The sequence below is a fragment of the Elephantulus edwardii genome, unplaced genomic scaffold, assembly GCF_000299155.1.
Source record: "Elephantulus edwardii isolate Elephantulus edwardi_28Jun2011 unplaced genomic scaffold, EleEdw1.0 scaffold00184, whole genome shotgun sequence".
Taxonomy (NCBI): Eukaryota; Metazoa; Chordata; class Mammalia; order Macroscelidea; family Macroscelididae; genus Elephantulus; species Elephantulus edwardii.
This window is the reverse complement of record NW_006399934.1, coordinates 2,529,136-2,543,825: the sequence shown is the minus strand read 5'-3', so window position 1 is coordinate 2,543,825 and position 14,690 is coordinate 2,529,136. Positions and strand designations below refer to the sequence as shown.

The following is a 14,690-nucleotide window of genomic DNA, read 5'->3' as shown; positions in this document are numbered from 1 at the left end:
CATTAAAATTAATAAAAAAAATAAAAAAATTCTTTTATATTGGTTTACATACAAAGTTCATAAAGTTTGTATACATTGTTTTTCACATGATATCTTTCTTCTTTTGTATACCTATCCTTCCCTTCACTGGTCAAATTGTGTGACCCTATGATTAAGCCAGCACCTCCCTTCTGTGGATCCTCATACTCATTCTACAATAATGATTTTATATAGTATTTGTCCTTATGAGATTGAGTTAGTTCACTTAGCATAATGCTCTCCAGTCCTTCCCATATTAGGTAGTGATTTACAAAATCATTGTTCCAGCATGCCACATAGTATTCTATTGCGTGAATGTATCACTGGTTCTCAATCTAGTTCCTTGTGGCCGGGCATTTAGGCTGTTTCCATGTTCTTGCTATAGTGAATAATGCTGCTATAAACATTGGTGTACAGGTCTCTGTTTGTGCCTCAGTTCTAATTTTCTCAGGGTATTTGCCAAGCAGTGGAATAGTTGGGTCATATGGAATTGCTATGTTCAGCTTTTTGAGGAAATTCTAAACTGCCTTCCAGAGCGGTTGTACCATTTTACAATCCCTCCAACAATGTGTAAGAGCTCCTATCTCACCACATCCTCGCCAACATCACATCCTCGCCAACATTTATTACTTGCTTGGAGGCAAGAATTTTGAAGCTCTGTATCACATACTTTGGGCCTGTGTCCAGGAAGGACCAATTCTTGGAGAAGGACATCATGCTTGGAAGAATGGAGGGACAGCATAGGAGAGGAAGACCCTGGATGAGATGGATTGACACAGTGACTGGGATAATGGGAATAGGTGTGTCAGAGACAGTGAGACAGTGCATAGGGTTTCTAAGTGTCACAGGCAACTCTAGGGCAAATAACAACAATGAAAAGCAGGTGGGATTGACAGCTCAAATTCTTATCTTTTCTCCTCTTAAGTCCTATATCACTGTGTCTCTCTTTACTTTGAACATTTTTACTTTTTAACATATGTAGCAGCAAGTACTATCAAATTGCAGTTATAGAGATGAACTCTCCTTGTGTTAGCAAAATCCTGTCAGTTAACACGTTGCCGCACACTTTTAAATTGACGACCATGCTTAGGAACACATTTTGCCATCATTTGTGGCAATGTATTAATATAGCACACTTTTGACACTCAGTTCATGGGCCAAGACTGGCCTCCACCCTGAACTAAAAATAGTGTGTAGTAATTTGAACATTTTACCCTAACAAAATTAGCAAGATTAATATCATGAACTTCAAATTATTGTAACCCAAGTCATTAACTATAAACATTGTTTGTTGTTGTTATGTGCCATTTAGTTGCTTGCAACTCATAGCAACCCTATGTACAAGAGCCCTAAATGCTGCTCTATCCTGTGCCAACCTCGCCATCTCAGACACACTCATTCCCACTACCATAATCACAGAATAGATCCATCTCATCGAGGGTCTTCCTTTCCTGTGCTGTCCCTCCACTCTCCCAATCTTGATGTCCCTCTCCAAGGACCAATCCCTCCTTGCAACATGCCCAAAATATGTCAGACGAAGTTTCAGAAGCCTTGACATTCCAGCCTCACCTTCTCCAGGACAAACCTGTTTGCTCTCCTAGCACTCCATGGTATATTCAACACTCTTCTCCAGCACCACAGCTCAAAGGCATTAATTCTCTTTCTACCATCCGTAGTCACTGTCCAACTCTCTGATGCATAGCACATAACTGCGAAGACTATAGCCTAGATCAGGCACACCTTAGTCTCCAGCCTGATGTTGTTACTCTTCAGTACTCTTGAGAGGTCCCCCACAGCTCACTTTCCCAATGTAATTTGTCTCTTGATTTCCTGGCTGCTGTTATCAAGAGTGTTGACTGTGGAGCTAAGTAAACTAAAACTGTTAATTCTTTAAATCTCTTTACCATCCATACTGATGCTGCCAATTGGCCCAGTGGTGAGAATCTTTGTTTTCTTGATGTTGAGCTTCAATCCATGTTGAAGACTGCCGTCCCTGACCTTCTGCAGCAAGTGCTTCAGGTCCTCCTCAGTTTCAGCAAGCAGGGTTGTGTAATCTGCTTAACGCAGGTTGATGACTCTTCTACTAATCCTGATGCCACATTCCTCCTCATACAGCTCAGTGTCTCAGATGATCTGTTCTGCATACAGATTGAAAAGGTATGGAGACAAAAAATAATCCCTGATGGACCCCTTTCTTGAACCATGTAGTGTCTCCTTGCTCTGTTCTGACGATTGCCTCTTCGTCCAAGTATAGATTTCACATAAACACAATCAAATGTTCTGGGATTCCCATTCTTCTCAGAGTCAGCCATAGCTTATTGTAATCCACACAGTCAAAAGCCTTTGCATAGTCAATGAAGCACAGATAGGCATTCTTCTGGTATTCTCTGCTTTCTACCAAGATCCATCTAGCATTAGGTATAATATCCCTAGGACCACGACCTCTTGGCACAGCTTAGTGAGAACATGCAGGACAGCGTCTGTTTGTTGAAATATGTCAATTGGTATGCCATCAACTTCTGGAGTCTTGTTTTGTGCCAATTCCTTCAGAGCAACTTGAACTTCCTCCTTCATCGCTACAGGCTCTTGCTCATGTGTTATTTCATGAAATTCTTCTATGTCAGCCGATTCCTTCTGATGCAGTGACTCTGAGTACTCCTTTCATCTTCTCCTAATGCTTCCTGGATCATTTAACATTCTACCCATAGCACCCTTAAGTATTGACACCTGTGGCTTGAATTTGTTTTTCAACTCATTCAGCTTAAGAAACGCTGAGCAAGTTTGGTCCTTTTGATTTTCTCACTCCAGCTCTCTGCACATTTCAGTATAGTATCTTGCTTTGTCATCCCGAGCTGCCTTTTGAAATTTTCTGTTCAGCTCTTTGATTTCTTGGTTTCTTCCTTTAGCTTTGGCTTCTTGGTGCTCTAATGTAATATTCAGAGTCTCATCTGACATCCATCTTGGTCTTTTCTTCTTCTTCAGCCTTTGTAATGATCTTTTGCATTCTTCATGGATGATTTTCTTTTTTTAAAAAAAGATTTTATTAATATTAATGAACATTTACAGAGATTTGGGATTTCCATTCATTCTTGATATCCTCCTAGAGCTCATTTGGTCTACATTCATTGGTGCTCAAGGCCTCAAACCTGTTCCTGAGATGCTTTTGAAATTTGAGTGGGACAGACTTAAGTTCAAATTTTGGTTCCCATGGATTTGATCTAATTTTCTTCAACTTCAGCTTGAACTTGCATATGAGTAGTTGGTGGTCTGTCCCACAGTCAGCACCTGGCATAGTTTTCACAGCTGATACTGAGCTGCTCCAGGGAGTCCTTCCACAAATGTAATCGATATGATTCCTATGCATACCATCAGGTGAGATCCATGTGTATAGCCTGTGTTTATGTTTATGTTTCTTACAAAAGGTATTACCTCACTTTATATGTTTTCTCTCCTTATTTGCTAGACTCTTTTCCAGAATATTCATTGTGTCATTAAGCAGATATGTGAAGCTCAGACATGAAATATGCTTCATATCTGTAAAGATGAAGAACATATAACATCCATAACCATTTCAGCTGAAAGTTCTTTTGTTACAATTCATGTTTGCTTGCTTGTGATGAATTTTTTAAAACTAAAGAACAATTTGTTTTGAGGAAGCCAGAGTATTTTCATTGTTGTTATGAGCTGCCATCAAATCAGGCCCTGAACCCCAGGAGCGATGGGAGGATTATGTATTACATTGTTTTGATTCCTAGGATTGTGTGTGTGTGTGTGTGTGTGTGTGTGTGTGTTTATGTGTGTTTTACTTTTCTAACAGATTTATTGGAGTGTAATTTACATACCATAAACGCCATACATTTTAAATGCACAATTCAATGATTTTTAGTAAATTTACGGAACTGTTCAACAATCACCACAATCTAATTTTAGATCATTTACAGTGTCCTAAAAATAAACCTTGTGCTAACCATCAGTCACTCCTCTTTCTCATCACCACCTTAAGCAACCACTAATCTACTTGCTGTCTCCAGTGATTTGCCTTTCTGAACATTTCATGTAAGCAGAGCCACAGGATATTTGGGCTTTCCTGTCTGACTTCTTTCACGTAACACCTTGTGTCATTTTACTGCCTTTTTATTACCCAAGGGTATTTATTCTGGTTGTCATGGAGTTGATTCAGACTCTTGCGTGGTGCAAAGCCTTGGTTGTTGTTGTTGTTATGTGCCGTCAAGTCATTTGTGACTCATAGAGACCCTATGTACAACAGCCCTAAACTCTGCTCTGTCCTGTGCCAATCACACTGCCTCTGACATTCCCATCCCGATTACCCCAGTCACTGAATCAATCCACCTCATAGAGGGTCTTCCCCTCTTGCGCTGTCCCTCCACCCTCCCAAGCATAATGTCCTTCTCCAAGGACCTGTCCCTCCTTGCAACATGCCCAAAGTATGTCAGACGAAGCCCCAGAATCCTTGCCTCCAAGGAGTAGCTTGGTTTAACCCTCTCCAGGATGAATCTGTTTGTTTTCTTGGCAGTCCATGGTACATTCAATACTCTTCTCCAGCATAGTGTCAACGCCTTGGTAACACAGGTTGATTAAGTGCGTAGCTTCTGGCCTGTGAGAGGTGGCAAGGTCGGGCCGCACTGCGGGTGGAGGTGGCGAGAGGCCTGAGGTGGCAGGTAGCAGCGGGGTAGGGGACAGCGCCGCACGTGGTAAGGAGAGGCCTGAAGCCAAGCAGGACAGGGCGGTGCAGCCAGCGCTGAGAGCAGCAACCCTGTGGGTGTCTGTCTGGGTGGAGCTGTTCTGGCTGGAGAGCCAGCAAGGGCGACCTGACCCTGCTGGGAGGCCATCCAGTGACTTCAGGACACGGAGGAGTTGCTAAGCAAGAAGGAGTTCCTGGAGAAGATCAAACAGGAGCTGACTACTGCCAAGAAGTGCAGCAGCAAAAGCAAGGGCATGGCCCTCCAAGCACTCAAGCCAAAAAGAAGTATGAGAATCAGTTGGCACAGACTGATGGTACACTATCAACCATCAAGTTCCAGTGGGTGGCCTTGAAGAATGCCAACACTAATATCGAGGTGCCTCTGTTCTCTTCTCATCTCACTTCCTCTCCCATAGACTACCTGGTAAAATACTTCCTTTTAGGCCCCTCTGCCAGATTGATGGGGCTCAAACTCCAAAATGACTCCCTGCCTTGAATTCATACTCTCCACTATAACTCTGATGCTAATTTAATGACAGTCAAGAGATTATCTCACTGGGATGAGTCCAGGATAGCACTGCATTTATCGACACACTCTGGTCCTTCCTTAATGAATTTTGGTAGGTAGGGAGGCGGGGATCTTCTGGAAGATATGAAATGCAACTTTTTCTTAGGAGTTCAGGACAGAATAAACATCTGTTAGACGTTTGATGTAAAATTCTTTATAGAGTGAAGTTTCATTGTTGGCTTCTTTCTCTCCCAGGCCTGCGCAGTCTTCATTATGACATCACAGTGGGTTCATTGGATGGATTTGTGCAACAGCGATTCATTGTTAAGGTATATTGGAATGGCGAGCATGTCCTGCACTTCGACAGTGAGAAAGGCCAGGCAAAGCCACAGGATCAGTGGGCACAAGCCATCCTGAGGAATAGAAACTGGGAGATCACAGAGACTACAGAGTTTAAAGAGATGGGGTCGAATCTCAGACTGACTCTGTCACACATTTTGAAGCTGGAGGATCAGAAAAAAGGTGAGAATAGGGAGGAGGAGGAGGAGGAGGAGGAGGAACGTGAGGGCTTCCCTGGAGGGCTGGGGCAGAGAGGTGGAGACCTTTCTGTTTCCACTGAATTTTGTTGAGTTTCATATGGATGATGTTCTAGAAATGTAGACAGGATATGAACTGTCTCTTGAAAATAGATGGAGGAGAAAAGGGATAATCCTTTTGGGTTGGAGTTTCTCACTTTGGGTGGAGGAGGCAGAGGGACCTGGGAATGGAAAAGTCACTTCTGGGCTGGGGGTAGCTTCTCATTCCCTCCAGGAGATGCTGGGTTGTGAGATCAAAGAAAACAGCATCATAGCCTTCTGGGAATACTGCTATGATTGGAAGACCTCTATCTCCTATGACCTGAAGACCCAGAGATGGATGGTGTCCACGTCCTCGACCCAGATCCAGGCTATTAAAATAAAGGAGTCCTGGGATAAAGATAAGGAGAAACAGAAGGATTACAATCACCGAGTGAAAGGAGATATTTGTAAAAGATTGCAAAATCTGGACTCCTGGACAGACTTGACAGAGAGGACAGGTACTGACCCTGGGAAAGGGCCCTCATCCTCCTGGGTTTCCCTGACTCTGTTACCTGAGGAAAACCTTCCCTGTCCTTTATGATCTATATATTCTGAGTTGCTTGTCCTATTAAAGTTACTGAGTCGATAAAGACACACAGATGAGAAAACAGTGGGCCCTCGGACAGAACACTGACCTTGAAGGTGAATGTTAGGCCTCCTCTGTCTTGGAGGAGCCATGAGGCTGCCCCCTTTGGCTGTCAGCCTTCCTCAGCCTGGAGAGTTCCTTCTTAGTCCCCATGAGCCAAGAACTCCCTAGTTGTTCTCCCTCCAGCATCAATATGATGATACAGAAGATTAAGCTACCCAGAGGCCCCATCTTCCTGACAGTTTCTGGAATTGTGATCCCACAGTCCCAAACACACTGTGAGCAGCATGAAGTCAGAGGGCTGGTGGCTGAATGAGGCTTTTGCTCAGAGCAGGAATGTGGAGAGGACCAGCCTGTTCTGTCTCACTCAGACTTGGAGGCAGAGTTTGGCCACGTGTCTCACAGGTTCTAACCTCTCTTCACAGTGTCCCCAGTGGTGAATGTGAACCACAGTGACCCCACGGAGGAAAATGTCACCCTGACGTGCTGGGCTTCTGGTTTCTATCCCCGGAATATCTCACTGATCTGGTTACAAGATGGGGACCCTCTGAGCAGCCAAGACTCCCAGTTCCGTGGGTGTGTCCTGCCTCATGCAAATGGAACCTATGAGACCTGGGTGTCCATAAAGGTTCCCCAAGGAAAGGAACATATGTACAGCTGCCGTGTGGAACACAATGGGAAGAAAAGTACCTACCCAGTGACCTTAGGTGAGCACGGGTAATCCTGGAGGGCTCTGATCCTGGGAGTTAGGGAGTATGGGGAAGGAAATAAAAGACTTGAGGGTCCCAGTGTATAATAAGTTTCTTTTTTAGGAAAGTGTCCAGGATGTTCAGAGAATTGGCAGAACAATGGTATTATTATTGCTTGTGGTGTTGTTGGAGCTCTTTCCGTTGTTGTTGCATTTGCCCTTTGCAAGAAATTCACACATGTGGAAAACCCAGGTGAGCAAACTGCACATGGGTGGGAGTAGGAGGTTCTCTGTCAGGAAGTGGAGTTTTGTCCTCTGTCTTTCTTCATGGGTAGACATGGAGAAAGCAACATGAGATGAAACTTGAGATATTTGGACAAATTGTGAGCCACATCTGCATTAAGATGTTGAAACTTTCAGCAGCAAGGGAGGCTCATGTATAGTTTGAGAGCCTGGTGGGTACAGAAGGTTAATGGAAGATGAGGTCCCTGTGAGTAAGGAGTGCCGTAAGGTCAGGACAAATACCCACTCTGTGGTGGCCATGTTTTCATAGATGGGCCATTGGCCACCCTGAATCTTCCAGAGAGGAGCTGCTGGCTCAGGGTGTGGTGGGCAGGGCTGGAAAGGCATTGAGCTTTGTGTGGAGGTTGGTGCTTGGAGTTGACCAGGCCAGTGCACCAGGGATGAGCACTCATGTTTATATATGAACATCTGCAGGTGAGGAAGATAGAGGATTCACAGAGAGAAGGAACGACATGTCATTCCCATCTAGGACTAGGAGAACATGGAGTTGGGGCCTTAATCGGGAATCCCCCTCACTCTGTTAGGGTCTGAATCAGGGCTCAAGAACAGGGAAGATACTGAGTTTCTGCTCTTAGATCTAGTCCTTAAGTCCTGCCATCTTTCCCCTTGTATGAGAAGGGAAAGCAGAGACAAGTGACAAAATCAATACAGTATTGAGAGGAGATTAGCAAGGTAGGGGAGAAGTGAGGTGAGAGGCAGAAGAAAGTGAGGGTGTTATCTTCCCTGAGGACAAGGTCAAATACATTTTAGGGGAACAAGAGGAAAGGCTATCAGGTATTAGAACTCAATTCCCTGCAAATCTTGAACACTTCAAATTTCTCTGGATGGATTTCCATATTGTTTGTCTCCAGAGCCAATGGGGCTACTACACCTGAATGGAGAGCAGAGGGAGCAAGCAGAGCAAAATGGTGCAGCTGGTCTCCTAGTCTCTGTTCTCAGCTCCTGAGTGTGCTGGGTCACCTGGGTAAGGTAAGACTTCATAATTTATTATTCCTATTAACTTTAACTCATGGTGACCCCATGCATGCAGAGTAGAAGTTTTTCTGTGCCATTTTCAAGGCTGTGACTTTTTAAACACACCACCAGACTTGTTTTGGACATTTTTGAACACACATTCTCTTATTCATAGCTCTCTTTCTATAGCTTATTACCAACTCAAATCCCACCAGCTACTCCACAGGATAAGGATGGGCAATCCCCTCCCATGTGATTAACTGCCTCTGAAAACCCACCAAAGGGTCAGTTATGAGTCGGTTCTGACTCGATGGTATACAACAACATGTGATTTTAAAAAGAATATTATTGATAAATAATAAGTACTGTTCTTTTATTGCAATTTCAGTGAAAGTTAACAAACTACGTAGGGTTTTCAGTCATGCCTAAACATTTTTTTTTTTTTGATGAGAAAAATTTGTATTTAGAGTTAGCCAGCTGGACTCAGTTTAGATGATCCCAATTTTGTTGGCAACATAGAAAGCATCATAGTTAGGAGCAAGTTGAACATAGGCTTTCTTCTCTCCATCAGGCCTAATCAGAGTGTTGACCTTAGCCACATCAATGTCATAGAGCTTCTTTACAGCTTGTTTTATTTGGTGTTTGTTGGTCTTGACATCCATAATGAAGACAAGTGTGTTGTCATCTTCTATCTTCTTCATGGCTGACTCAGTGGTCAGGGGAAATTTGATGATGGCATAGTGGTCAAGCTTGTTTCTCCTGGGGGCACTCTTCCGGGGGTATTTGGACTGCCTTTGGAGTCTCAACATCTTAGGCTGCTGAAAGGTGGGTGACGTGTAAATCTTTTTTTTTTCTTTTGGTGGCTGTGGATGCCCTTCAGAACTGCCTTCTCGGCCTTTAATGCCTTTGCTTTGACTTCAGTTTTGGGAGGGACAAGGGCTTCCTTCTTCACTTCTGGTGCCATCTTTGTAGGAAAGCTAAATATTTTTTTATAACATTAACTCTTGGCTGACCCTCCAGTGGATATTCAGATGTTGTTATTTGCATCAGAAGAATTTGCCCATTCTCCTTCCTTGGAGCAGCCAGTGGATTCAACAGCCTGCTTTCAGGGTGACAGCACAGCTTACTCGGCCATTGGAGCTCCCTCTTATAGCAACCGTTACAGTTTAATTAGTATAACTCATTGTAATGAATTAGTGTCTGATCACATTATTACTGTTTCGTCATTTTTTTTGTTTGGGTTTTGTTTTGTTTTGCTTCATTGAGTTTAAAAAATATTTTTATTTTATATTGGTTTATTTACAAAATTCGTGTACATTGTGTTTCACGCTATCTTGTTTTTTTTCTTTTATGACTTTACAAAAACCCTTATTAGTATGCACTGGGAGTTAGACCTCTCCCTAGAAGCAAACCTCAGTGCATGTAAGAGGCTCACAGACCAACCCCAATCATTTGTGGTAGGTGTGGTTTGTGTTATGTATGGAATGTGCTCCCCAGGACCTGGACAGGAGAGGGACTCAAACCATGACTTAGGGATGAAGTGCTCCTGTGGCCCAGACCCACCTCCCTTTGAAGCTGAAGTCAGGACCAAGAGGCCACACAACCATATCACAAGGCTTTATCTGTTAGTTCAATCCCTGATTTTCAGTCTGTGATGTAGCACAGTCTCTAGAAAAGAACAATTTATCAACATGGTTTTCATTCTTCCAAGTTTGGCAGATTTATCTCCAAACAGGAAATCACAGAGAATGCTGGAGTGATTCCAAAAAGGCCCCCACATCAAGAAACAAGCTCAGATCAGGCAGAGTTCAAATGACACCAGCCTGAAAACTAAAAAAGCATGTACTCTGAAAGGTACAGGGCAAAAAACAGTTTTTGAACATCCCTGTATTCATTCTACTGTCTCTGATTAACAAATAAATGCAACATTGTCCCCTTGGTTTTTTGCAAGATAAACTTTACAGTGTAAATATATGCTTTGGGTGCTCCCATCAGCGGTACATATAAAAATTTTTTAAAAAATATACTTTAGAATGGTATATATTTATCTTCAATTTCAACCATTTAAAAGTCCTCTACATAATATATAGTATTCAAAAAATCACTATATAAAGAGTTGTCAAATTATTATTGAACATAAATACCCAATGGAAAAAAAATTTAAATTACTTTTTTACAGTCTAACTCTACTGTCCTCAGACTGAGAATAATACCTCTGAGATCTTTGAAGAAGGCCCCACTGTACTTATCACTGATTTCTCCCCAACAGGTTGCTGCTGGCCCTGCACCTGCCTGGGCTGTTTCAACAGCAGGAAAATGGACCCGAGTTTGGCTTCCCTTTGACCTGCCCTCCAACGTGGCAAAATCACACTGACTATTATCATCATCTGTGTGCATGGGGAATTGCCTGTTTCATGACTCTCAGGGAAAATGAGCCTTCTATATATTCCTGAAGCACAAAGCTGGGAGCTAAACTGCTCATCTGGCTTAGTATAGAGAACACTGACTGGTAAACTTGAATTCTACAGTATTCCTGCAGGCTCTCCCTGCTCCTTTAGTTTGATACTTGCTGCATGACTCGAGTCCAGCCTGAGACAAGAAGGATATTGCATGTGATCTAACAGGGACCTTAACTGCTCATGAGCCCCACATCTCAAGCCCACACTTTTACGGGTCATGTTCAAACATCAGAGCCCCAGAGAGGGCCCAGGACTGAGTTGGAAACCCTGGGGCTCTGGGTGTTCACTGGAGTCTGGGTTTTCACCTTTTCTCCTCCTAATTCAGCCGCGATAACCCATAGATTAGCCCAAGACAGGATTTGAGACTGCCTTCTAATCTTCTTAATCAGGTAATGCCCATTCCCTTAGAAATTACAAAGTATAAGAAATATCTTTTCTGTAAATGAGCCAAAGAGTTTTCTGAACAATGAGGTTGGACTTTTGAACAAAAGCTGAGTGAGAGTCCCAGCCACACCTACCAGGCCACCTGTAGAATCTTCAGGGATTCTGGCAGGTAGTGCTGTCACTGGAAAGACAGGGAATTGATGGTGCTTCTGCTAAACTATGCAGCCTCAGGATCAGCTGCTCCCTCTCAGACTGGGAATAATGCCAGGCAGAGGGTGTGAGTCACAAAGAAAAGAGAACTGGTCTCTGAGGGCCTATAGCTTGAATTGGAACAAAGAATTGCACATACATCTCAGAAGAGGCACTACCTCAGATCTCAAACCAAATACTCCTGTAGTATCAATGTCCCTGAGCATGATGAACCACTGAAGCTAAGTTGTTAAGTATATCTGACTTTCTTAATTGAAAAGACTCTTTTCTCATATTTTAGAAGTATTTATAAGAAAAATACTAAAATAGAAGGATAAATGGACTTGATACTATTACAATTGCTTAAAATCCCACATACTAATTAAATGCCAACCCATGTTTAAGCATCTAAACCCATACATTTTTTTTGTTTGCAAAAAATATATCATTTGGATGATCTGAATGAGGCTATTTCATTTTATAGACCCACCACCTCCACAAATTTCACTCATGGTAAGTATCTTCCCAACTTATTAAGGATTCACCAACGTCATTTTCAATGGCTAAACAATGTCTCAGCCACAGGGCTATACTGTGTCTCACTGATTCTAGATCTTCTTGTAAGGACACAGTTTTTAAACTTTTCATCATTGTATTTAATGACTGTTGGCCCAATGACTTGCACAAAACCTTACTCTCTTAGGAACAAAGTCAGGAGTGGAATTGCAAGATAAAATGAAGGAGACACTGCTGAGGTTTGGGATATACACTTAATCATCCCTTAAAGGATATTGCCTTTCCCTTTACCCAAGTTAACAAGAGTCTTCTTGTTACCAGCAGTTAGGAAATAAAAAAGCGTATCGCAATGGGAAAGTCTGCTGTTAGGGACCCCTCAAAGGTACTCAGGAGCAAGTGTCTCTCTGGAGACTAAGGTGCGCCTGATACAGGTCATGGTATTTGCAATCGCTTGTTATGCATCAGAAAGTTGGACAATGACTAGGGAGGACAGAAGGAGAGTGGATGCTTTTGAGCTGTGGTGCTGGAGAAGGGTACTGAATGTACCCTGGACTGCCAGGAAAACAAACAGATTCATCTTGGAGAGGATTAAACCAAGCTACTCCTTGGAGGCAAGGATTCTGGGGCTTCATCTGACATACTTTGGACATGTTGCCAGGAGGGACGGGTCCTTGGAGAGGGACATCATGCTTGGGAGGGTGGAGGGACAGCGCAGGAGGGGAAGACCCTCTATGAGATGGATTGATTCGGTGACTGGGGTAATCGGGATGGGTGTGTCAGAGGCGGTGCGGTTGGCGCAGGATAGAGCAGGGTTTAGAGCTGTTGTGCATAGGGTCGCTATGAGTCGGAACCCACTCGATGGCACATAACAACAACAACAACAACAAGAGTCTATTAATAGTTTATTAATTTTTACTTCTCTCTGTCCATTCCCATCTCTGGTAACCAAGAATGATTCTTATTCCATGTGTAATTTTTCTGTAGTTTTTTTATCATAGTGGTTTTATATATTATTTGTTATTTTGTTCATTATTATATATTATATATTTCATTCATAATATTTTCTAGATTAATTTATGCTACACAGTGTTCAATAAATTATTTTTTCTCCAAATACACTCAGATTTATGTATTTTGGTTAAAAAAGGGAGTGGGATTAGTTCAGAGTGTTGGACTTATGATAAGAAAGGATTAAAAAAAAATAAAATATTGACACTTAAACTACAACTTGAGATCAAAAGAGTCCACAGTCCATGTTTCCTGGGGCACTTTGTGTTTTGTTTTTGTTTTTGTTTTTGTTTTCTCTACAAGATTATTTACAAAATGTGAATACAAATTTGAACAAATTCTATTTCCCTCAACCCCCCCCCCCAATTGTACAACCCAATAATTAAGCCTCCTGGGGCACTTAAAAAAAATTAAGGGAGTTCTGGAGGCCTAGTGGCAAGAAGCTGCACTGCAATTTCCTAGGTACTCAGTTCGAATCCACCAGATCCTCTGCTGGAGAAGGAGGGGCAATCGCCTCCTGTACCAGTCAGATCCAATTTAACGGCACACACACACAAAATAATAAAATAAAAAAAAATTTAAGCTGGATCAGTAAATATCGTTACAGATAGAAAAAGAGGGGGAAAAAAACCCAAAAAACACAAAACAAATCCAACCCACCACCCAAAAATCTCTTACAAAATTGAGTTGCAAATTCTTTTTTTGTTTGTTTGTTTGTTTTTTTAATTCTGTAGATGGTTATGCATTTTTTTTATTGGGAAAAACATATTGGGGGTACAAGGAGGTGAGGGTTGGGGGCAGAAGGGTGAGGATGGGCCAGGATGCAGCTGCAGAGCTGCACAGTTTGGTCGGTGGGGGGAGCAGGTGAAGGAAATGATGAGGGTCCAGTGGGAACCAGATGCTACAGAGGAATGACAAGCATTTTCCAATGGTAATTAAACCAACTGTCTTATTGATTAGGGAATTGGATGCCGACTCTCGCTTCTTCATGCTGAACAGGGGTGTAGATGTAAAGGGGGGAAGGGAGGACGCTTTATCACCTTACTGGTGGTCTTGGATTAAAGCTGCTTGCCTTCTTGCTCTGTTAGAAGATATTTTCCTGTCATTTGCTCCCCTCTGGACTGCAAAGTGTTTTCCCAGGTGGGTCCAGTGGGGATGGCTGGTTGAACCCAGAGGCTCCATCCTCCTTTGCTTCCTTAGCTGTCAGTTGTATTTCCTTTTTGTCACTGGCACTGGGTTCAGGGTCAATTCCGGAGTAAAACTCAGTGTTAAGGTTACCTATAGGAAAGGGAGCAAACCTAGAGAGAACAAACTTGTGAGTTACAAATAGAAGGGTTTTGAGGGTGTTGCTTTCAGGTTTTCGGGGGGGGGGGAGAGTTGCAGAAGGTGGCCTAGGTAACATTCTCTGGATACTCTAGGCATTCTTTTTTTTCCCCTATCCCCACCCAGGGGTCAGATGGCACAATCTGGGGACTGAGGAGCTCACCGTGAGGGCCATGACGGCTCACCCCAAGCCGAGGGCTGAGGGCAGCCCATCCCAAGCAGGGCAACATCCCCCAGAAGCTGGCTGGTAATCTCCCCCTCCAATTGCCCCTACCCCAGTCTGGTCCCCTCGCCTGACTCTGTGGTCAGCGATAGTGTTTCCAATTCCAGCACTGCCACTTTTAAACCACCACCCCCCATAAGTGGTCATACTATATTTTGAAGTAGGTGTCACTGCCCTCCCCCTTTATATATGATAAAGGGAACCTGAGAATT

The 14,690-nt window shown here is 43.0% G+C and overlaps 1 protein-coding gene and 1 pseudogene across 1 annotated transcript; both read left to right on the top strand.

Annotated features, from left to right (window-relative positions):
- Positions 1-4,974: 4,974 nt before the first annotated feature.
- LOC102865726 (MHC class I polypeptide-related sequence A-like) lies at positions 4,975-7,152 on the top strand. Its single transcript, XM_006896271.1, has 4 exons — positions 4,975-5,005; positions 5,484-5,750; positions 6,022-6,303; positions 6,857-7,152. Exons 1-4 carry the CDS (start codon positions 4,975-4,977, stop codon positions 7,150-7,152), a joined length of 876 nt encoding a protein of 291 aa, XP_006896333.1.
- Positions 7,153-7,256: 104 nt separating this feature from the next.
- LOC102865327 overlaps positions 7,257-14,690 on the top strand; it is a 13,377-nt pseudogene continuing 5,943 nt past the window's right edge.